Source organism: Myotis daubentonii, chromosome 8, assembly GCF_963259705.1.
Source record: "Myotis daubentonii chromosome 8, mMyoDau2.1, whole genome shotgun sequence".
Taxonomy (NCBI): domain Eukaryota; kingdom Metazoa; phylum Chordata; class Mammalia; order Chiroptera; family Vespertilionidae; genus Myotis; species Myotis daubentonii.
This window is the reverse complement of record NC_081847.1, coordinates 45,438,654-45,462,384: the sequence shown is the minus strand read 5'-3', so window position 1 is coordinate 45,462,384 and position 23,731 is coordinate 45,438,654. Positions and strand designations below refer to the sequence as shown.

General features: G+C 40.0%; 2 protein-coding genes across 10 annotated transcripts in view; one reads left to right on the top strand and one right to left on the bottom strand.

Moving 5' to 3' along the window:
- Window positions 1-16,312, bottom strand: part of RELCH (RAB11 binding and LisH domain, coiled-coil and HEAT repeat containing) — a 100,972-nt gene extending 84,660 nt beyond the window's left edge. For all 4 annotated transcript variants that reach the window (XR_009454106.1, XR_009454105.1, XM_059706261.1 and 1 more), the window contains exon 1: window positions 15,530-16,312. Coding sequence is in view for 2 of the 4 variants with exons in the window: in XM_059706261.1 (XP_059562244.1) it covers window positions 15,530-16,055 (526 nt within the window). In the remaining 2 variants the exon portion in view is untranslated. The remainder of the gene's footprint in view (window positions 1-15,529) is intronic.
- A 191-nt stretch (window positions 16,313-16,503) lies between these two features.
- The window catches only part of PIGN (phosphatidylinositol glycan anchor biosynthesis class N), an 80,543-nt gene continuing 73,315 nt past the window's right edge, over window positions 16,504-23,731 (top strand). For 2 of the 6 annotated variants that reach the window (XM_059706245.1, XM_059706242.1), the window contains exons 1-4: window positions 16,505-16,685; window positions 18,838-18,984; window positions 22,197-22,431; window positions 23,193-23,314. In XM_059706245.1, the coding sequence (XP_059562228.1) occupies window positions 22,211-22,431; window positions 23,193-23,314 (343 nt within the window). In that variant the 5' untranslated portion in view covers window positions 16,505-16,685; window positions 18,838-18,984; window positions 22,197-22,210. Of the gene's footprint in view, window positions 16,686-18,161; window positions 18,186-18,822; window positions 18,985-22,196; window positions 22,432-23,192; window positions 23,315-23,731 lie in introns of those variants that run through there. The other 4 variants (XM_059706247.1, XM_059706243.1, XM_059706246.1 and 1 more) reach the window with 4 other exon arrangements.

Sequence of the window (23,731 nt, the reverse complement as noted above, 5' to 3'; positions counted from 1 at the left end):
CGGAAACCCAGGGGGGAGCTAAGAGCTGAGGGGCCATGATCGGAGAATCAGGTGCCTTTGCCACCCTGGCCAGTGATAGCAGGAAGTAGGGGTGGAGCCAGCGATGGGAGCTGGGCACGGTCGAAGCTGGCAGTCCTGGGAGCTAGGGGTCCCTTGCCTGGGCCTAAAGCAGAGCCCACGATCGCGGGGCCGCTGCCACTGCGGGTCCCCACTGCCCGGGCCGGACGCCTAGGCCAGAGGTGTTAGGCCTGGGCAGGGGCGGAGCCTGCAACCACGGGGAGCTGGGGGTCCCCTGCCCAGGCCTGACACCTCTGCCGGAGGCCTCAGGCCTGGTCAAGGGGCCGATCTGGTGATTGGTGATCAGAGGGTGATGAGGGTCAACTCCTCTGGCCGAGGCATGAGGCCTGGGTGGGGGGCTGAGCCAGGGATTGGGGGGATATGATGGTCCCCTTGCCCAGGCCTGAAGCCTGGGTCAGAGGCATCAGGCTTGGGCGGGGGGTGGAGCAAGCGATCAGAGGGAGATGGGGGTCCCCTGCCCAGGCATGATTCCTGGGCCAGAGGCCTCAGGCCTGGGCGGGGGCCAGAGCCAGTGATCGGGGGTAGATGGGGGTCCCCTGTCCAAGCCTGACACCTCTGGCGGAGGCGTCAGGCCTGGGCAAGGGGCCGATCAGGTGATCGGAGGGTGATGGGGGTCTATGCCTCTGGCCGAGGCATCAGGCCTGGGCTGGGGGCAGAACCAGTGATGGGAGGAAATGAGGGTCCCCTGCCCAGGCCTGCCGCCTCTGTCAGAGGCGTCAGGCCTGGGCAAGGGGCCGATCCTGCGATTGGAGGGTGATGGGGGTCAACGCCTGAGGGCTCCCAGTATGTGAGAGGGGGCAGGCTGAGGGACACTCCCCCCCCCCCACACACACACCCAGTGCACGAATTTCGTGCACCGGGGCCCTAGTCTATTATAAAATGGAGTCCCTATATCACTATATACAAAGTACCTAAAATTTTCAGCTCTTCAAAAAAAATTTAATCTAACTACTCCAATGTTTTGTATCACACCACCATAAACAAGAGCTTTCCCCACTATTTACATAAATATACATATTATAAATTATCCTAATATATAAAAAGCCAGGGGCCGTCACGACTAAAACAACTGGATGGATGACGGAACAGCAGGCTGCATGGGGCAACAAGGCTGGCAGGGGGGTTAGTGAGGGATGACCAAATGACTGAAAACCAGGCTGCATGGGGCGATCGGGCCAGCAGGGGGTTTAGTGAGGGACGACCAAACGACTGAACAGCAGGCTGCATGGGGTGACCAGGCCAGCAGGGGGGACAGTTGGGGGCGACCAGGCCGGCGGGGAGGGCAGTTGGGGGTGAGCAGGCTGGCAGAGGGGCAGTCAGGGGTGACCAGGCCAGCAGGTGGGGCAGTGAGGGGAGACCAGGCCAGCAGGGGGAGGCAGTTAGGGGTGACCAGGCCGGCAGAGGGGGGCAGTTGGGGGCAACTAGGCTGGCAGGAGGGACAGTAGGGGCGACCAGGCCGGTGGAGGGGGGGCAGTTGGGGGTGTCCAGGCCGGCGGTGGGGGGCAACCAGACCAGCAAGGGGGGGTGCAGTTGGGGGCGACCAGGCTGGCAAGGGGGGGCAGTTGAAGGCAACCAGGCCAGTGGGGGGACAGTTAGGGGCAACCAGACCAGTGGGGGGGGGGTGGTTGGGGGCAACCAGGCTGGTGGGGGGCTATTGTGGGTGACCAGGCCGGCAGGGGGTTAGTTGGGGGCAACCAGTTCCGCAGGCGGGTGAGCAGTTAGGAGCCAGCAGTCCTGTATTGTGAGAGGGATGTCCGACTCCCTAGGATCGGGCCTAAACCGGCTGTCGGACCAGGGATCGGGTCTAAACCGGCAGTCGGACATCCCCAGATGGGTCCTGGATTGGAGAGGGTGCAGGCTGGGTTGAGGGGACCCCACCCCCATCCCCGTGCACAAATTTCGTGCACCGGGCCTCTAGTTATAAAAATAAAGGTACATAGAAAACAAAATAAATATCCCAATCCCACTAAAATTACAGATAAGATCAGATATCACTAAGGTTTTCCCCAGAATTTTTAGATATTCTTTTTTGAACTTTTTTGACCATGTCTAAGTATGTATATATATTTTTACAAAGATAGAATACATATAATATGTATCTTGCTTTTTAAAAATGAAGCTTATATAGTGAAAAGTTGCTATATCATTAAGGCTATTTATAATAATAAAAGGGTAATATGCTAATTAGACCGGGTCAACTGGCCATCTTCCGGACATCCAACTTCCTTCTGGACAAAGCCATGGTGATGGGGGCCAAGGCAGAGGCAGTTAGGGGAGATGAGGCCGGCAGGGGAGGGCAGTTGGGGGTGAGATCAGGCTGGCAGGGGTTGGGCAGTTGGGGGCAACCAGGCTGCCAGGGGAGGACAGTTGGGGGCGAGATCAGGCCGGCAGGGGAGGGCCATTGGGGGTGAGATCACACTGGCAGGGGAGGGCAGTTGGGGGCAAGATCAGGCTGGCAGGGGAGAGCAGTTAGGGCTGATCAGGCAGGCAGACAGAGAGGTTAGGGGCGATCAGGCAGGCAAGCAGAGGCAGTTTGCGGCTATCAGGCAGGCAGGAGAGTGGTTAGTAGCCAGTGGTCCCAGATTGCAAGAGGGATGTCCCCCAAGGGATCCCTGATTGGAGAGGGTGAAGGCTAGGCTGAGGGGAACCTCCCCCCTCGTGCATGAATTTCATGCACTGGGCTACTAGTCTTATATAATAAAAGCCCAGCGACAGAATGACCAGAACAACCGGTCAGCCAGTTGCTATGATGCACACTGACCACCAGGGGCAGAGGCTCAATGCAGGAGCTGCCACCTGGTGGTCAGTGCGCTACCACAGTGGGAGCGCTGCTTGGCTGATCGGGATGAGAAGCTACAACTGCTGCGAACCCCAGGCTGACAGGCAGGAACCTGGGCTGTGATAGTTGCCTCCTTGCCAACCCCAGGCTCCTCCTCCTTGCTCCCTGCCACCTCCTCCGGATGCCCGCAGGCCGCGCAGCGCCACAGCAGGGCTCACAGAGCTGACCATGGAGGCTGGGAGGCAGATTCGCGTCTGCCGCCGCAGGACTGAGGCCTACTCTGCTGCCTCTCAGTGCTATTGTTCCTGGGCCTGGCCCTGACTGGGTCCCCTGGAGAGGCGAGTTCTCTGGCTCCACAGAAGATGCTGGACTAGGGGGCAGCTGCTCAGAGGGCAGGTCCACTCAGCAGATTGGGATGAGCAGTGCTCCCACAGTGGCCCAATCCCCGTAGTCCACACCCCTCACCAGTGCACAAATCCTTGATACATATTGCTTAAACTGATTTCCAGAATAAGTATACATAGCAATCTGAGTTTCATCAGCACCATATAATAGCTGTTGTCAATCAGTATTTTTAAACACACCAATTTAACATACTATACAATTATATCTTAATTTCGTAGGCATCTCTTTGATCCCTAGTGAACTTGCACTTTCTTTAAAAAACATATTGGCCATCTACCTTTTGGGGGTATGTGTATGAATTTTCTATTCACATTCTTTGACCATGTATCTAACATCTTGACTTTCTAGATATATTACTTTATCTGGCCATTACTGACCTAACCAGAAACTCTACTTGCATACCATACTCAATGCTCTTAGTCACATGTCTTAGCTACTCATGAGTTTATTCTGATGTCTCTAACCTGTATATTTAAACATGTACATCAAATAGGATGAACTTACATCAACCAATATTCTGGTTTTGTAATGCCAGACCCCACTGCTTTAGTCAGTCCTGATGTTCATGGAATGTTAAGTACTGAAGTTGGCTGATTTCAGATAAATATTTTTTATGATGTGAAGTATCCATCTAATGTTAGTTTTCTAAGTATTTCTTTCTCTTCCTCTTTTTAATATTTTTAATCAGACATAAACGTATAGGTAGAGCCTAGCTGATCACCATACATTATCCCTCCATTATACTCTGAAAGAAACCACCTATGCAATAGGAAAATTCCTTGAGGAAAGCAAACACAGTTTAATTTTATTAAAACACAGCATTAATATGGCCACTAAAAAATATATTCTAAACTTTTTTTTAGTTCCAAGCCCCAATACTTTCTATTTTCCAAGAAAAAAAAAAGCCACAATACTTTTTAAATAACAATAACTATGATGTCATAAAATTCATGTCGTAATTCATTAAAATGTATTCCACCATGTCAGGAAAATAATTATTTATGAAGAAAGTAATTTAAACTTTTATTGTACTAACCCAAATAACAGATTTTGTAAATAAAATGTACTTTGAATTTAAGAGTTATATAAGGCAATATTATAGCTCTAAGATAAGTATGCTTCTTTAGATGTAGCCACATTTTTTTTTTTCCAGGGCAAGCAAATGCCCTTCCAAATACTCTAATATAAAAGAAGAGTCTGGAAAAATTAACCTCTTTTATTAAGAAAGAAGCTACAGCCCAGCCAATGTGGCTTAGTGCTTGAGCATGGACCTATGGGGTTGCTGGCTTGATGATCCTCACCCCTCCACGTTGTGTGGTCCCCCCCAGGCCCCCCCCCCCCCCGTGTGAGGCATGTAGGAGGCAGCCAATTAATGATTCTCTCTCATCATTGATGTTTCTATCCCTCTCCCTTCCTCTCTGAAATCAATAAAAATATATTTGTTAAAAAAAGAAAGAAGCTACATATTCTAACATGAACTGTATCAGCATTTCTTCAAATTCCAGGACTATATAACTTCTCAATAATAATTTACTTTATAACTCAGAAACTGAATGATCAGGGAATTTCATCATAATCCACAAACCGGTAAAACCTGTATGTAAGTTTTACTAAGTCTGAAAACTAAATGCATTATATAGTGTGACTATAAGTCATGTGGACTGACTTTATAAATCATGCATGTAAGTAGTCTTATTCATATTTACATTTAACACTTTAGTACTGATGACAGAATGAAATTTTATATCAGTTAAAAATTAGTTTCAGATGCTTGAAAAGGTATCTTTTATGGAAACTAAATAGCACTTTAAAAATTAAATGTATCAGGAAGACTGACCAGCTGCAGACTAATAAAGAGCATTGGTTAATTCAATTAAAACATCTGTTGAACTACTGTGTACCAGATTACTGACAGAAAGGTACAGTAAAATATTAAAAAATAATTTTTTAAAGATGTGGATATAAAAGTCCATGTAGGTATGTTGTATATGCTTATATGTGCTTTATATGTTTTTGTAAATGTATACAAAAAGTTATTAATACTAATTGAGAAGTAAAATTAAAATTTTTCATTACACACTCTATACTGTTTGAATATTTTTTAAATTCAACCCCTCACCAAGGATATGTTTTCACTGATTTTTTTTTTTTTTTTTAAGAGAGATAGGAAGGGAGGGAGAGATTAAGAGAGAGATTTAAAAAAAAAAAAATCCATCAGTGTCTCCAGTGGGGATTGAACCGCAACCTAGAATCAAACCTGCCATCCTTTGGTATATGAAACAACACTCCAACCAACTAAGCCACTGGCTAGGGCTGTTTGAATTTCTTTGTATGTGTTTTGATATCTTTTCTCCAAAAAATTCAATATTTTATAATAGTGTATTTTATAATTGAAGTCTTGAAAATACTCAATTCACAACTAAAGAATAGGAAGAAATATAGTATTAAGGAATTAACTTTTATATTCTAATTCTTTCAGTAAAGGTCATTTATTGAATCATGCCTAAAAAAAACCTATGTTATGGTAAATAATAAAGAAATGTATAGTATATAAGTTTAATAAATAAAAAGGATAATAAATCTCACTCATATATGAGATCTAATGATCAACATGATTTTATGAACAAGAATAGATCCAGAGACAAATGGTAGGGGAGGGGGTGGTTAGAGAGCAAACAAAGGACTTGCATGCATGCATATTAGCATAACCAATGAAAACAGACACTGGGGTGGTAGGGGCTTGCCGGGGCTGGGAATAGCTGTGGGGGGGGGGGGCTGTCAATTGGGGAAAAAGGAGACATATGTAAAACTTTAGACAATAAAAAAATAAAGATAATAAGTTTACCTTACTTTAAAACCTGAGGTTGTGTATAAGCATTTTAATGCTACCCACTTAAATTAAAATTGAATCTTAGAGATCTGTCAATGGCAAAAATCACATTTATATTTTCTGATCCTCAACTCTTTTCTGATGCTTGGGCTCATTTCACTGATCCTGTATTTAAAATACTTGAGAGTGAGAAGTAATCTTAGAGAGGTTCCAATACTCTCATCTTTAAAGATGAGCAAAACTGAGCTATGTATTCATGAATTCTATGAATTCCTACTAACCCATGGTGGGGAGTAGAAAGATAAAAGTCCTTGCCTCAAATGAACTTATAAACCACTGGAATTAAGTCATGCACACAGATAACAATGATTCAATCAGATCACTTTATGTTAAAGGTTAATCTGTGAGCAAGCTAGGAGTAGAATTCTAGTCTCTCAGTTCGCAGTCCATCTTTTCTTTGTCACAAGATTCCACAATGAGTTCAACTTTAAAGCCAAAAGATTTAAACTTAGGAAGAGATTTAAACACAAATTTACTGACAAACCATTCACTTAAATTTCTTTAATGCTGGATGATTTTACCATATGAATAGTTGTCAGATAAAGAGGAGGATTATTAATAACAATAGTTATTATGATACTTAACATTTTTGACCACTATTTTGTGCCACTTTTTGCAGATAACAACCCCAGTAAGAAGGGTCACTACCATCTGCATTTCACAGTAATGAAAGAAAGCGGACTATTCACAGTTGTGCAAGTAGGAAGCAATTGAACAGGAGGAAGTAATTTTAAAAGGTTTTAGTTGGAGTGACAGGAACAAATAGCTTCTAAAATCAAGTAAAAATAAGAATGAAGATTAAATGCACTGTTATAAGTCTAAAACTGATGGTCCAGATGGGAGCTAAAGGCTTGAACTAAGGCAGCACTCAAGCATAGAACCTGATAGAAATAACAGAAAATATGATGTCACTACTTTGAGCAACCTATCCATCTACAACAGGACCAGCTGGTTTCAAAAACATATGAACTTATTTCTGACTGCTGGGAATTTCTGAAATAATAGGAAAATCTGGAAGAAGGCTACACCCCTGATTGCACTGTGTGGTCTCCTCCTTGAGACTTAGTCATGCTCCACGATTAGACTAGACACTTAGATGTAACCATGCAGCAAAGCTTCAAGATAAAAAAAGAGAGCAATGCCTTGAACTTATAAATAAGAAAAATAATGATTTGGTAGATGCCTGAATCCTCACTGCTATTGTGAGATGAATTTGGGGGGCAGGTTTGCTCCTAAGGTGATCCCCCTGCTTTGCAGAATGGCAAACTAATTCAGGCTTGTAAAACTATTTCAATCAGAAGAACTGGTGACTATATTTGGCTCTAATTTGAAGCTAGTTGGTCCTACAATCACATGTAGTATGTGCATTTCCTGATTTGGATTATGTTGAGTGCTGTGCAGTATAGACACCTTGTTGACATTAACTGATGCTTTAGGCAGATTATTCACTTCGCCTTAGTGTGTTGCTACAGTTTATTTATTATTATTATTTTTAATCCTCACCCAAGGACATTGGTGAGAGGCAATATCCTTAGAGAGAGAGAAACAGAAAGAGAGACAGAGAGAAACATTGATGAAACATCAATGAGTTGGCTTCCTTACGCTCCCTGACTGGCATCACTTTATTTTTTAAACAATCAATTTTGTATTACTTGACTAGCCTTCTGCATTAAGATGACTGACTATTCTGACTGAGTTAATAAGATATATGTACTCTGAATGAATTACTACAATACTTTGCCTGATTATATACTAAAATGATCTGAGAACTTTTACTGAGCCTGTGTCTCAAAGTTGACATAAGACAGTAGTTGTGGTATAATGGAGAGAGAGCAGACTTTGAAGTCAGTGATCTGGGTTGGAATCCCAGTCCTGCCATTTAAGAGATGACACGTGGTAAAATATAAAAGGACCTACAAATAAAAAGTAAGTCCCTGTGCACATCTCCCAACCAGCAATCCTCCTCTGCAGCAACAATCATTGTTTAGACTCTGCTGTATGTATCCTTTCAAAACATGCCAGGCATATGCAAATTTCTCCCTTTTTTATACATAAATGAAAACATATACATTTTGGCTGCATCCTAATTTATTCAATTTATAAAGTGGTGATCATTCCAGATCAGTATATGTAGATTATATATTTAAACTAATTAATCCTTTACTGTTGAACATTTAGGTTGTTTTCAATTTTTAATGCCTTTACTTAAAATGGTATTTTAATAAATCTTGGTTCAAGTGTTTCAATACAAACAAGCATGTCTATAACAAATTATAGAAATGGAAAGGGAAATTGAAGGGTCCAGTGAGAACATAGATTCATAAATCACCTATCAACACAGGCTACCTTTGGTCATCTTATTTAAAGAATTAGTAAACAAAAATCAGTATTGTTACTATTGTAACTTATTAAAGGGTACAAAATGCAAATGTTGATCTTTAAGAACAATGATAAAATGTGACTAGAGATTTTAACATTCATAAATCTCATCATTCCACCTTACATTCTTTGGTCAACCATCCTTACATATCTAACCCTGAAGGGAAAAAAAAAAAACTTAAATCCTTACCATGACGGGTAAAAGAATGCTTATAATAAGGAGCTGTACTCATGACTAGAAAAATTAGAAACTTTTGACTTTTGTAGGTCCTTTTCTAGTGGTAATTCTACTTCCATACACAAATACAGAATACTTACAAGATACAAATACAATGCAACAACAACAAAAAAACTATTGGTATAAAGTAGTTTTGTTCACTTAAAACATGGTAAATATATCCTAAAAGAAATTTGTGTCAAGATTATACTAAGAATTATTAACTTATTCCAAACAGAACTGATCCTCAAGTTTATAACAGGAAATTGAGAATAAACTGGTACATATGTAATCATTTAGTTTGTCAGCAAAGAATGACATTTTTTGCCGAAACTGGTTTGGCTCAGTGGATAGAGCGTCAGCCTGCGGACTGAGAGGTCCCAGGTTCAATTCCGGCCAAGGGCATGTACCTGGGTTGCGGTCACATCCCCAGTGGGAGATGTGCAGGAGGCAGCTGATCGATGTTTCTATCTCTCTCTCCCTTCCTCTCTGTAAAAAATCAATAAAATATATTTTTTTAAAAAATGACATTTTTTAATCCTGGTTTTGTGGTTTTTTTTTGCAAATTTACTTAATAGATGATATATAAGATACTAATATTCAATATAAGGTAACAGAAAAGGTAGAACACAAGTCAGACACAGATGAAGAAATAAGTTATTATGCAAAATATAATCTTTGTGTTCATATATCAGAGAGAAGATGGTATTTCATGTCTCCCAAACACCAAACTCTGTCACACTGCACAGATTATAGGCTTAGGTGCCAATTAATGGTGGAACTGTAGAGTCAATGTCCATTACAAAACTTCCTTGTTTTGCCATAATTAATCACATGCACATTTTGCAAAGCACTGTTCATACTGTTTTAAGTGCTTTTTAAAAAGAAAAGTGCAAAGGACAACACCATATAACCACCACCCAATATGAACTGTTAACATTTTTCATATAAGTTTCAAAATTTTAAAAGAAATAACAAATTCATGTCCCTAATGTTTCTCTCCTCAAAGGCAATCAGAATACCCAATATATTAATACAGCAATGTGTGGTGATGAACATTAATTATACTTGTAGTAATAATTTCACAATATACACACATATCAATCACTGTTATACTAGAGGCCCAGTACATGAAATTGGTGCACAGGTAGGGTCCCTAGCGGCTGCCGGCTGGGGCCTCCATTCCCTGGCTGCCAGCTAGGGCCTTCCTTCGTTCCGCAACACCCTCTGGTGGAAAGCGCACGTCATAGTGAGCAATCGAACTCCTGGTCAAACTCCCAAAGGGACACTTCGCATATTAGGCTTTTATATATATAGATATCTAAAACTAATACAATATTATTCTTTAATTATATCTCAAAAAAATGCAATTCTAAAACAAATACTCATATGATAAGGGAGTTAAATGAAGTAGATCAATCCAAAATTTATACAAACCCCAAAAAAGTCTATCAAAGAGGCACTGCATCCAAAATATGACCAAATAGCAAGACACTATTTATATATTAACAAGTATGTTTTTAGTATCAATAATTTAGAAACCATAATTCATCATTAACTCTCACGGTACTTATTGGGTGAAGCCAGTAAAAACAACTACCTATAAGAAAAATATAGCTGTTAGTGTAAGGGTGGGGCAAAAGTAGATTTATGGCTGTTTGTATGAATAACACAATAATTAATACATAATAATACATGAATAAACTGTTTCCTTTACTCACAATTGTAAACCTACTTTTGCCCGCCATCAGCCCTTTCTCAATTGATATTTGTAATTTAGACTTAACAGTGTATTTTTAGACCTTGCTAAATATTCTTTTGCAGTTGATTATCATACAACCATGGGAGGAGACACTGTTAAAAGCCATTAAAAAACAAAACAAAAAAACAAATTCACCAAATTTAGCTTCAGACCTAAAAATACTAGTAAACAATATGAAAATTACACCAATTTCTGAAAGGTTCTCGTTCAACCAAGTTTTTTAAAAAACAAACAAGTATACATTCTGAACATCACCTCTAACTTTCTGGTTTGAAAACCAGAAAGTGTAATTTTAATTTTTGACAGAGGTCTGCTTTCTCTGATTAATACCTCTATCTTGCTTCCTTTTAGCCAAAGTACCACAATGGCTTAAAACATCAATCAGCATTTTTAGAGCTACCCAAATGGAAACACTTCATTAAGTGTAGAGTCAGATAGTGGTAAACATGTTCCCAGAAGATGCTTTAAACAAGGAAAAATATAAAATAAATATTTTCTTTAACTCATTTCCTTTTCCTTTCCTCACTCAGGATAAAAAGTCTAAATTTGGCCAAATAATAAAGTCACTATTTGGTCAAAATTTCACCCATCTTTGAGGGTCAAATTTAAACTTTACTTTCTCTACAAAGGCCATTTCAGTACCATAATCGATAATGACTTATCTATACCTGATTGTTTACACTATAATTTGTAGCACAGAAGACTATTCTAGAGTTCTTTCATGTGTTAGTTTGGCCTCTCCATCACGAACGTGCATCATACATCTTCTGTATCCCTACAATCCTTAACTGATCACACAATTAATGTATTAACCAATGTAAAATATTGAACACCAACTATATTCAAACTACTGTACTAGGCAGTGAACATATCTGAATAAATTTCTACAAGAACTAATAATAATTTTAAAAGTACTGGAAAGGCATAGGCAAGAAAAATGACAGTTATACAACAGATAAATATTCTGTTGATATTTTCTCTCCCAGTAACCAGGGGAAGCACTAAATCCAATTCCAATCTAACAGGTAGGAACTACTTTGTAAAGTGAAAAAGATGGGAACTTTGAAAGATTGTAATTATGACATTTTAGCACTGGTAGTACTAGAAAAGGAACACTGAGCACAATGAGATATGTACTCTTTGAGAGCTCTAAGAAAGGGTAGGTAGTATCATGAAACAGAACATTTTAAAAATGGAGGAAAATGAAAAAAAGATTGTAGGCTCACAAGTGAAATTATCACATTTAATCATGTGACTGCCTCCTGGTAAATTAGTTGCCTTATAAAAATGTGAAGGCATGGTAAATGCCTTGCCTAAAAGAAATCCATCATTGAAAAGCAGAAGCTACCTGTCTTCCCCATTTGACCACCTACTGTCTCTACTGTACAAAAAACTAGGCTCATCCTAAGAAAATAAGTCCAATTTTTATTAAAGCTCATTCCTTCAAGTGAAACCAGCATTCCTCTGGCTAAGATACTACAAGGTAAACAAAAGAAAAAAATAAATGAGACTACATCAAACTAAAAAGTTTAATAGATTTTATTGATTTTTTAAATTTATTTTTTATTTAGAGAGAAGTGAGAGAGAGAGGGAGAGGGAGAAACATCAATGTGAGACAGAAATATTGATCAGTTGCTTCCTGTATGAATTCCCATTGTACCCTGACCAGAAATCGAACCCGCCATCTTTTGGTACATGGGCCTATGCTCCAACTAACTGAGCCACACCAGCCAGGGCCAAACTGAAAGGTTTTAGCACAGCAAAGGAAAACATCAACAAAATGAAAACATAATCCACTGAATGGGAAAACATATTTGTCAATGATATATCTGATAAGAGGTTAATATCCAAAATTTATAAGTAACTTATAAACTTTGACACCAAAAAACAAACAATCCAACTAAAAATGGGCAAAGGACATGAACAGAAACTTCTCCAAAAAAGATAGAGATGGCCAATAGACATATGGAAAGATGTTTAGGGTCACTAATCGTCAGAGAAATGTAAATTAAAATCACAATATCACCTCACACCTGCCAGAATGGCTATCATCAATAAATCAACAAACAAGTGTTTGCGAGGATGTGGATTAAAGGGAACGCTCATGCACTGTTGGTGGGAATGTAGATTGGTGCAAGCACTGTGGAAAACAGTATGGAGTTAGCCCCCAAAATTAAAAATGGAACTGTCTTATGACCCAGGGATTCGACTTCTGGGAATATATCCCAAGAAACCAAAAACAATAATTTGAAAGAATATCTGCACCCCTATGTTCATTGCAGCGTTATTTACAATAGCTAAGATTTGAAAGCAGCCTAAGTGTCCATCAGCAGATAAGTGGATAAAAAAGCTGTGGGACATTTACACAATGGAATAACACTCAGCCATAAAAAACAAGGAAATCTTATCTGTTGTGACAGCATGGATGAACCTGGAGAGTATTATGCTAAGTGAAATAAGCCATTTAGCCCTGGCCTGTGTGGCTCTATTGGTTGAGCATTGCTCTATGCACTGAAAGGTTACCAGTTTCTTTCCAGGTCAGGGCACATGCCCAGGTTTCGGGTTCAATCCCTGGTTGGGTATGTTCAGCAGTGAAGTTTCTCTCTCACATTGATGTTTCTCTGTCTCTCTCCCTTTCCCTTTCTCTGAAATCAATTTTTTAAAATTAATAAAAAAAGAATAAGCCATTCAAAGAAAGACAACAAGTACCATATGATTTAAATGTGGAATCTAATGAACTGACAACTGTCAGAGGGGGTGGGGAGGGGAGCTGGGTGAAAAAGGAGAGATTAAGTAAAAAACAAAAAAACTAAAGAAAAAAAACCCAACCCTAATAGAATGACAACAGTATGGTGATTACCAGAGGGAACGGGGCATGGGGGCTGGTAAGAGAGGGTAAAGGGAGGAATACTAGGTGTACCAGTTAATAATGTGGATTTTTTTCAATAGATGGAGTTACACATATGTTGATATATATGCGATTTGATATGTGTGCTATTTTGTTGTATTGACAAGCTTCAAAACTTCATGTCAAATTTGCTGAAGGTGTTAACATCATAGACATTTTTACACTTAAAAATGTCAAATTTCGTACCAAAAAAAGAACATTTGCAGGAAGTTTTAATTCATTACTTTATTTTGAAGAAAAAGTTATCGTATACTTCGGGAAGCTTATGGTGAACATGCTCCATCTCAAGATACTTGTGAACGCTGGTTTAAACCCTTTAAAAGTGATGATTTCTATGTGAAAGACAAAGAACGTCCAGGTCAACTGAAAAAGTTTGAAGACCAACAATTACAAGCATTATTGGATGAAGATGCATGTCAAACTCAAAAACAACTTGCAGAAAGATTAAACGTTGCTCAGCAAACAATTTCTGATCATTCACAAGCAATGGGAAAGATTTTAAAGGAAGGAAAATGGGTGTCACATCAACTGAACGAGACAAATGGAAAACCGAAAAGTCATCAGTAAAATGTTGCTTCAACAGCATGAAAGAACGTCTTTTTTGCATCGATTTGTGATTGGCGATGGAAAGTGGATTTATTCCGAGAATCCCAAACGCACAAAATCATGGGTTGATCCAGGTCAACCATCAACATTGACTGCAAGGCCAAACTGCTTCGGAAAGAAGACAATGTTCCGTGTTTGGTGGGATCAGGAAGGTGTATCATGAGCTTCTAAAACCAGGTGAAACTGTTAATATTGATTGCTACTGACAACAAATAATCAATTTGAATCACGCTTTGATCGTGAAACGACCAGAATATGCCAGAAGACACGACAAAGTAATTTTGCTTCATGATGACGCACCATCACACACTTCAAAACCAGTTAAAGACATGTTAAAAGATCTTGCCTGGGAAGTATTAACCCACCTGCCACATTCACCAGACCTTGCTGCTTAGGATACCACTTGTTCCAATCGATGGCACTCGCACTTCCTAAGCAGCACTTCAAAACGTACGAAGAAGTGGAAAACTCGGTCTCTGAATGGTTTGCCTCAAAACAAGAGAAGTTCTATTGGGACAGTATCTACAAATTACCTAAAGAGGGGAAATGTGTAGCTAGAGATGGACATTACTTTGAATAAAGCACTTTTGATGTTTCTCTTGAAGTTATCACGTTTTCTTTGATTATAAAATCCGCATTATTAAGTGGTACACCTAGTAAGTGGTAATGGAAAGAGACATGACTTGGAATGGTGTACACACAATATTATAGAACTGTACCCCTGAAACCTATATACTTTTATTAACTAATGTAACCCCAATAGATTCAATTAAAAATATGGTATATGATGAATGGGGTAAATGATTACTCTGTGCTGCTAAAAATGATTTTAACAAGTAAAAAAAGTAAATTTCTAACTTATGCAGGTTAAAAAAGCTTCGGCGTGATGGGACTAGGATAGACTGCAGATTGAACTTGCCTACCTTGCTCATTAGATTTCCTGTCATTTTGGAAACTACTGAAATTAAGGCATAGCAATTGAATTAAATTGTGTATATTGAAAGAGAACATATTTCATGCAGTTGAAAACCCCATCTTTTTTTTTTTTTTTTTGGAATGAGAAAGTCATCCCAAAGACAAAAGGTCTTTAGTGGGGACAGAGCAACAATATTTCCTATTCTTTTCTTGCTCTTGACTTTCGGTCAAATTACAGCGAACAGTTTAAGAAACACTATTTCCTGGTAATGGCGATTCAAGGAAATTGGAGAGAAGGGAAAAATGATTAAAGCGATAAGCCAGTTTGCAAGGGAGACGTCTGGAGTCCTGTAATAGCCAGTGAACTAGAAACGCTGGATATTTTTATAGATACAGACACCAACTAGGGAGCCAGGAGCCAGTGCAAGTTCAGCCAAGGGATGAAGGCAGGCGGAGGGAGAAGTCACCGCAAAAGACCCCAACCCCCCGCAACTGTCTAAAAAATGTCCATAATATTCAGTATCCGCCCAGAAACACCCTCCCCCACAGCCCTAACAACCCTGCGGGCGAGACAGGCTGCTTTCACTTACTGAGCTGTCCCCCGCCCGACGTCATGCTTGGCTCCCGACCTCCGGCGCCTCCAATGCCGACGGCTCCAGGGATCCCTGGCGCCCCCATCCCCGGCGGGGTCCCACTCTGTCTCTCGAAGTTGCCGGGATTGGAGAAGTAGTCGCGCAGCCGAGGCAGCTCGCGGCCGCTCTCTAACAGCTCGGTGTGCAGCTCCAGGGCGGTCAGCAAGTATTGATCGCGCAACAGCTGAGCTGCGATCGCATCAATTGACAATCGGGCCGGGTGCTCCCCACTGCCCCCCAGTGCCACCGCAGCCGCCGCCTCCCCAGGGAGCACTGGCCGTGCACTGCTCCCTAAGGCCACGGGATCCTGAGGCGATAGCGAGTCCGCAGAGCCAGGATCTAGGTCGCCCCCGGAACCCAGCCGAAGTCCTGCCCGCCGCTCCTCGGTCGTCGCTACCTCGTCGTCATCCTCGTCTGAATCACTGAGAAATGGATTCACGCCGCCGCTACCACTGCCACCACCTCCAGGCACCATCGCCGCCATCTTATCCTGTCAGGCGTGTGGGCACCTCCCTGACTGGCCCTGACAGGCCGCAGCCTGAATGTCCCCTCCGCCTCAGCGGGCACTGCGCACCGCCACAGCCCGGGCCTGGCCACGTCCCGCCTCTCCACCTGGAGACCAGGCGTACGCTCAGAGGCAGAAGGTCCAGAGGCAGCAACACCCACTACCTCTGCCGCGGCTGCACCAGCAGCCCGGCTTTGCAGGCGTCTTCCTGGTCTCCAGTCTCGCGAGAAATAGAGCGCGTTCCACCCTCCCCTTCTCCCCGCCCCGTCCTGCGCCCGCCCCACCCCAGCCCCGGAGGTTCACAGAACCCGCCAGCAAAGCCGCTCTTGACTCAAATGAAAACCCCCGCCCCCACTCCTGTTTGATTGGCTAGAGGAATAGGGAGGAGGCGGGGTTACGGAGGACTGGTCTTAGAATTATCGCGAGAACTGTTGCTGGCCAGGTAGGTGTCAGGGGGCGTTCCGTGGTGGAGATGCGTTATGACGGCGACTGAGGAACGTTCTTTTGGCGATCCTTTCAGTGGGCAGAGAACTCTGCCAAGAGTGGAGTCCTGCCTTCGCGCTGAGGTGGCCTCACTCCCGGATCAGGCTTGACCGGGATAAGCCCCAGGTAAAATCCGGGGACCAGTGCACAGAGGTGCGGTGGCACCGAAACTGGTCCCATGCCCGCAGGTCGCTGCCTCTTTAGCTCGCTTCACTTTTTCTTTCTGGTTCCCGCTAATTGGTGGCATTTTCCCTGCATGTGTAGCGGGTCCCCAGGACAGTAGTTAGAATTTGGCTTCTTTTCTCATCTTTCCCTTCCCAGCCATGTGCCTGCTTGCCCTGGAGGCCTGGCAACAGCCCCGGCTTCGTGCACTTCTAGGGAGCGCCTTCTCGCCCTCAAGTTAAGCTATAAAACGACAGCGAAGGTGGAGGGGGGTGGGGGTGGGGGTGGGGCGTGGGAAGTGCGGAGAGTAAATAGAAAAAGGATTTGCTAGGATCTGTGAATATCCTGATAGCCTCGACTTGTATAACAAGCGGTTAGGGGTTCAATAAACACTTAGAACGTAATACATAATTTGTTCAACAGGGGACCCTTTAGAATATCACATTCAGTCCCATCAAGTAGAAAAATAAGTAAGTTTAAGCCTAGAAACGTTCATTGACCTGGCTTAGTCAACTCCACTCATAAATATTCAAAGGAACTAAAATCAGTTACCTTCACGTCCGAAGCCATTCTTCTTTCACTATGCCTTGCACCTTGTCCATTTAGGCTGGAGTTCAGGTATTGACAGTGAAACTTAATTATTTTAAAACGTAGAGGCTTTAGACAGCTTTGATTTTATCAAAGGTTAGCACATAAAGGAAGCATACTAAATTTGGAAGTCCAACGTTTGTCTTTTATATCAGTCCTTGATTACAGTTCGAGGTGGTAAAGGGGATATTAGTTTCTAGTCAACAGTATTAGAGTGCTATTCCTAAGAGCTTCTGTTTTCTTCACAAACCTGCTCCTTTTGCAGGTTTAAGATTTCCTTTCTTTCTGTATAGCTTCCTTTAAGGAGCAAAGTAAATAGGCAGCAGTAATTATGTTATCAGATAAGTTACATATTATATCCAAGCAGTAAAGTATCTCCTTTAGTTCTGTGGAAAAATTAAAATAGAGCATTCTTATGTAACCTTAGGCCAGGTTATTGGCTTACATGTAAAGGGATGCCAACAGTTAAATGTAGGCTTTAATTTCAGTTTACCCAGGCTCAGTAAACTAAAATTTTAATTTGAGTGAAGCTTTTTTTTGTTTTGTTTTGTTTGCCAGAAGTTTTTTGGAATTTTAAAAAAATAGAACATTAGGTCCTAATGTTCAAATTCTAAATATTTTCCTGAGACATATATTGAAGAAAAACTCAGAAAAAAAAATCTCATTTTAGGAAAATAGTATTAAAAATAACTAATGCTGTATCCTGTTACAAATATATTTTTTTGTAAGGATATTTTTCCATTGATTTTTAGAGAGCGTGGAAGGAAGGGAGAGAGACAGAGAGAGAGAAACATCGATGTGAGAGAGAGACATCATTTGGTTGCTTCCCACAGGCGCCCCAACCATGTCCGGGACATGATCGAGCCTGCAACGAAGGTATGTGCCTCGGAATCCAACCGCAACCCTTCTGTCAGGAGGCTGATGCTCTATCCACTGAGCAAAACCAGCTAGGGCTTGTTACATATTTCTTGACAAAAAGGATTACTGATCCTTATTGTAACTGAGTTTGCCAGAAAGATTGAAAATGGAACCAATTTCTGGAATGGAGTCATGGGGGGATTAGGAATGGCATGGGAAGGGCATGATTAGAAATGAATAGTTTATATACAGTGTTTCCATCTCTCTAATGGGGAATTTTAAAAATTTCCTGCACTTAAGGTCCTTGAAGAGGATTGTTCTTATCAGGTTAAGAGCCCAAAGTTCGTATCCCAGTTGTACCATAATTTGCTGTGAGACCTTAAAAAAGTTACTTCTCTCATCTCACACTCATCTATTTGTCAAGGGGATAATGAAAGTACACAGGATTAGGAATGTGCTGTCACAATGCCTGGTACTTGGTATACCATAAATGTTGTTATTATAGTTGGTTATCAGTTAATATAATATTAGTATATGTTGAAAATATTCAACAGGTTTTTAAAAATAAAACAAATATTAACTGGAAAAAACAGTAGGGCCCAAAGGACATAGCTTTAATTTAGGGTCTGACTTCTAAAATATAGGTTGAACATAGATTTTGTTTCCTCAGAGAGTTGTAAGAAGTTGGATGTAGAATTTCTTCATGATTGGCTTCCTGTAAAAATGTAGTTTCCTGATTCTACTTTCTAACCTATAATCATGGACTTGTTTATGTGATCTTCCACACTCATAACAAATCAACTGGCCAGTCTTCTATGTAAGTACCTTGCTTTTCTACGATATAGAAGTTTATTTATCAATTTAAAATATTAATAATTGCTGGTCTCTACTTAACAATAGTTTATTAGTAATATATTGGGAATTTTTTTTTACTTAGCAAGATTTACATTAATGTAGGTTTTTATAGCTAGTGTTTCATTGCATAATCAGAATAATCATTGAAGTTTGTATTGTTTTTTAGTGTGTAGTAAGTATTCCACCAACATAAATTTTTATTGGTACATGGATATGTGTCCTTTAAAATTTAATAGTTACTCACCTATTTTGAGAGGTGTCTAAATGATTGAGCCTTTTTCAGTAAAACTTAATAAAATATGATTCTGTTTGAAGATAATAATAATATTGCTTAATATTGCTTAATATACATGTATTGGGCCATAATAACATAAGTAGTATGTGAAAGATGGTATTTTGGAATCACTGCAATTTTATGTATAGTAAATGACTTAAGCATAAAATTTGTGTGTTTTTTCTTTTTTATGTATCCTGAATCTTTACAGTTTTTGTGTTATGTTCTGGAGGCATAAAAAGAGAAGCAAGGTAGCCTCTAGTGGCAATAGTGCATATTACATGTACCTTTGAAGTGATAATTCTAAATAATTTATTTGGTGAACATTTGAGTCCTTGCTTAGTGCCTAGGACTGTGATGAGTGCTGGAGCAGCCCTGACTTGCTATGACAAAATTATGGATAAGTGACAATCCAAATAGTCAAAGACCTAGTTATGTAATTATAAACTAAAGTAAAGGTTTTAGTTTCTGATTTGGACTGCATAGTCCTGCGAGAAGTGATGCTTGAAAGTACAAGCAGATGTTATGAGACAATGGGGTAAGAGGATGGAGGGTAGGGTGGAAGTGCATTCTGTGGGGAGGAATTGTACCCATGAAGATCTTACAGCAGTAGGAAACATGGGGGTATGTAAGGAAATGAAAAAAGGCCAGTGTGGTAATGTGCCATAAAGCAAGGGCAGGTGCTATGGGACAAGGCTAGAAAGAGAGGCGGAGGCTAGTCCAGGTAAGACCTTGTTAGTCATATTAAGGATTTCAGTCTTGATCTGGATGGGAGAGAAGGCACTGAAGGTTTTTATATAAGGGGTGAGATGTTCAGGTTTGCATTTTGAAAAAAGCAAAACAAAAAAATAATATATGGCTACACAGCAGAAGAATAGTGTATAAAGAATAACTGTTAGTTCTCTGATTTACATATCTGGGTGAATGGTGGTGCCATCCCCTGAGACTAACACTAGGGAGTTTGGAGGCTTCCTACCTAAACAAGGCTCATGGCCTGGTGGGGAGTGGGGTGGACAGTGGAGAGGGGTGGTTGGGAAGGGTGGTAGTTATATCATGGGTGTGGTTTTAAACATACTCAGTTTGCATTTCTTTGAAATATCCAAGTGGATGTGTCAAGGTTGGAGTTATATATATGGATTTGGAGTTATACTTTGTTGAGACTTTTGTATATAGGTGATAACTGAAGCCAAGGTATGATGAAAAATGCCTAAACAGAAAGTATAGAGTGAGGAGACAAAAGGGCCTACAACCAAGTTTTGAGTAACTCCAAAATTCACTGACCAGATAGAGCCCATTCTACACTGGTCAGAGATATAGCAGGAAAACCAAAGAAGTAATGTTCAAAGAAGCCAAGAAATGAGATCTATTTTTAAAAGAAGGCATAGCTAATAAAGACAAATGGAATGGATAAGCCATGGAAGACAACTGAAAAAATAGCCATTGGATTTTGCAGTATTCACTACCTTAGTGAAATCTTTCTCTCTGATATAATGGAAACCAAGACTCAATTTAAGTTGTTTGGGAATTAGATGATCAGGTAAAAGAGATTGTATTCAGTATTTTCAAGAAGTTTGGTGGTATTAGGGAGAAAGGAACAGTCAGTGCCTTTAAAAAAATTTTTTTTATTAAGCCTATATTTGTGAGATGTACCCTTATCATAAATGTGGTTTAATTCATTTTCAGTGCTGCATAGTATTTCATTATGAACTGTCAATGTAAGAGCATACAATCCTATAGAGAATTTTTATAAAAATTTATTTGAGCGAAACAGGATACACCTAGAAGCAAAGTCTTAATCGACTAGGAAAAATGCTGCCTTGAAACAGACATCATGGATAGTTTGCTCTTGGCTGTTCATGGCATACTGTCTTAACAGTATTATTTAAATGTTTCATTGCACATTGTTTAGTATCAGATCTGTGACTGTGTCTTCTTGGTGTTCTCTGTAATACCCCTGCACACAGTTATGCACATAATATGTACACAGACCATTTTTTTAATATATATTTTTATTGATTTTTTGCAGAGAGGAAGAGAGAGGGATAGAGAGTTAGAAACATCGATGAGAGAGAAACATTGACCAGCTTCCTCCTGCACACCCCCTACTGGGGATGTGCCCGCAACCAAAGTACATGCTCTTGACCGGAATCGAACCCGGGACCCTTCAGTCCGCAGGCTGACACTCTATCCACTGAGCCAAACTGGTTAGGGCATGCACAGAAAATTTTTATTGATTGAATGAGTGTAACCTGCTTTCTTGTTTTGGTGTTCAGGGAACTAAAATAGAGTGTTCCCTTCGTGAGTGCAAATTTTCTGAAGCACAGATAAAATTTAACTACTTTCCCCCCCTATAATTTAGCTAACTGGACAAAAATATATGTTGTCTGCTTAACTTGGTGATAATCAAGAGAAGTTAGAAGTCTGCTGAGCTGATGAGGAAAAGTCGAAAAAGTCTACACACATTTAGATGACGTTAAAATTCTAAGAATATCAATGGCTGTCATATGAGCACCATGAGTTATATTTTCTATTTTATACAGGATTTGGTTTGACTAAACCATACATAGCTCATTTTAGGACTCATTTAGTTCTTTCTTTGTTTTTTGATTCTATATTAGTTTTTATGAGCTTAATATACATTTAATTTTATTATAAATAGTTTATTGGAGCTAATTGCTTATTCTACTTGAATCATTTCTTTTTGCTTGAGTGTACTTTATCATGTATTTTATTTCATTATCATCTCATTATTAAATAATGTTTATTGTTACCACTAAAAATGAAGTTGAGTTATGTGATGTTTTAAAATATATGTTCCATCTATATGTTGTCATCAAGATATGTGAAAATATGTAATTCCATTAAGGTTTACCCAGATTTAATTTTGTTCCTTCTTTCAGCTTTTCTTGAAGATATGCTGCTCTTCTTTATTGTGGGATTGCTCGTACATTTTGTGTTCTTCGCCTCCATCTTTGACATTTATTTTACATCTCCTTTGGTTCATGGAATGACTCCTCAGTTTACGCCATTGCCTCCTCCAGCAAGGAGACTAGTGCTCATTGTTGCTGATGGGCTGCGGGCAGATGCACTTTATGAATTTGATGAAAAGGGAAATCCTAGAGCCCCATTTATTAGGTAAGCATGTCAACTGAACAAAGACATCTCTGGAAAAAGTATGATCTGAACTGATCAAAATGTTTTTAAACAGAGGTATCCAAATTTCTTTATGCTTTTCTCTTTCTGTTTGTCAGTTTTTGTTATATAATTAAAGAAGTTAAAAATATAATCAATAGTGTTGTAATAACTATGTATAATGCCAGGTGGGTACTAGACTCATCAGGTGGGTGATTTAGTAGATTATATAAATTCCTAACCACTACACCTGAAACTAACATAAAATAATACCAAATGTCAACTGTAATTGAATAATTTTAAAAAGAATAAAAATTTGTGAAAAGATACTATGACACTTGATCCCTAAATACTTCAGTATGTATGTTTTAAAGAACAAGCACTTTCTCTTACATAACCACAGTACCATCATCACACCTAATAAAATTTAACATTGAGAGAATATTATTGTGTATGTCAGTTATTTATTATTTAAAAATCATTTCAATACTTTGTGGCTTAAAACAACACTGGTATATTTTGTCTCATGATTCTATTTTGTCTCATGGGTGGGTCTTTGTTCATGGACCTGGGCTCACTTATGCTACTGAATCCACTGGTGGAAGGGCTAGGACTGGGCTCAGCTGGGATTAGGGTTTTTTCCTTCCTAAATTTTGACTGACTTCTTTTGTTTTGACTCCTTCTGTAATAATCTTATTTTTCCAAAGTCTTAACAGAGCACTTAATTATGTCTATGTTAACTATTCATCTGTAATATCTTTTAGGAATATCATAATGCACGAAGGCAGCTGGGGGATATCTCATACACGTGTGCCAACTGAATCACGGCCGGGTCATGTAGCCCTGATAGCTGGATTTTATGAAGATGTTAGTGCAGTTGCCAAAGGTATTGTCTATTTAGACAATTTCATCCTGTGAAAAATTTATTGAGTAAATATTGCTTCTTTAGCTCTGAATCATGACACAAGGTGAAGGATGTTTTGAGATACTTTTGACAAATATTTTAGTAGGCCTCAGCTAAACACATACTGGTATTGAATCAAGAATTAAGCTTTAGTATTATATCATCCTGTGCTATTAAAATAATGTGATTGGGTGGATCTATGGTTTTCCTAGAAATTAACTCTCAAAAGTTCAAAATAATTCTGTATTTTAAGTAAGAAGTAAATTATCTATTGTAAGCTTTAAGAAACTTAACAAAATCTATTATTACTTTTGCATTTGTTGTGCAATTAATTCTCATTGTTATTATTTAAAGGATAGTTCTTTAGGGGCTACTAATACCTCACCATGTGTATATTGT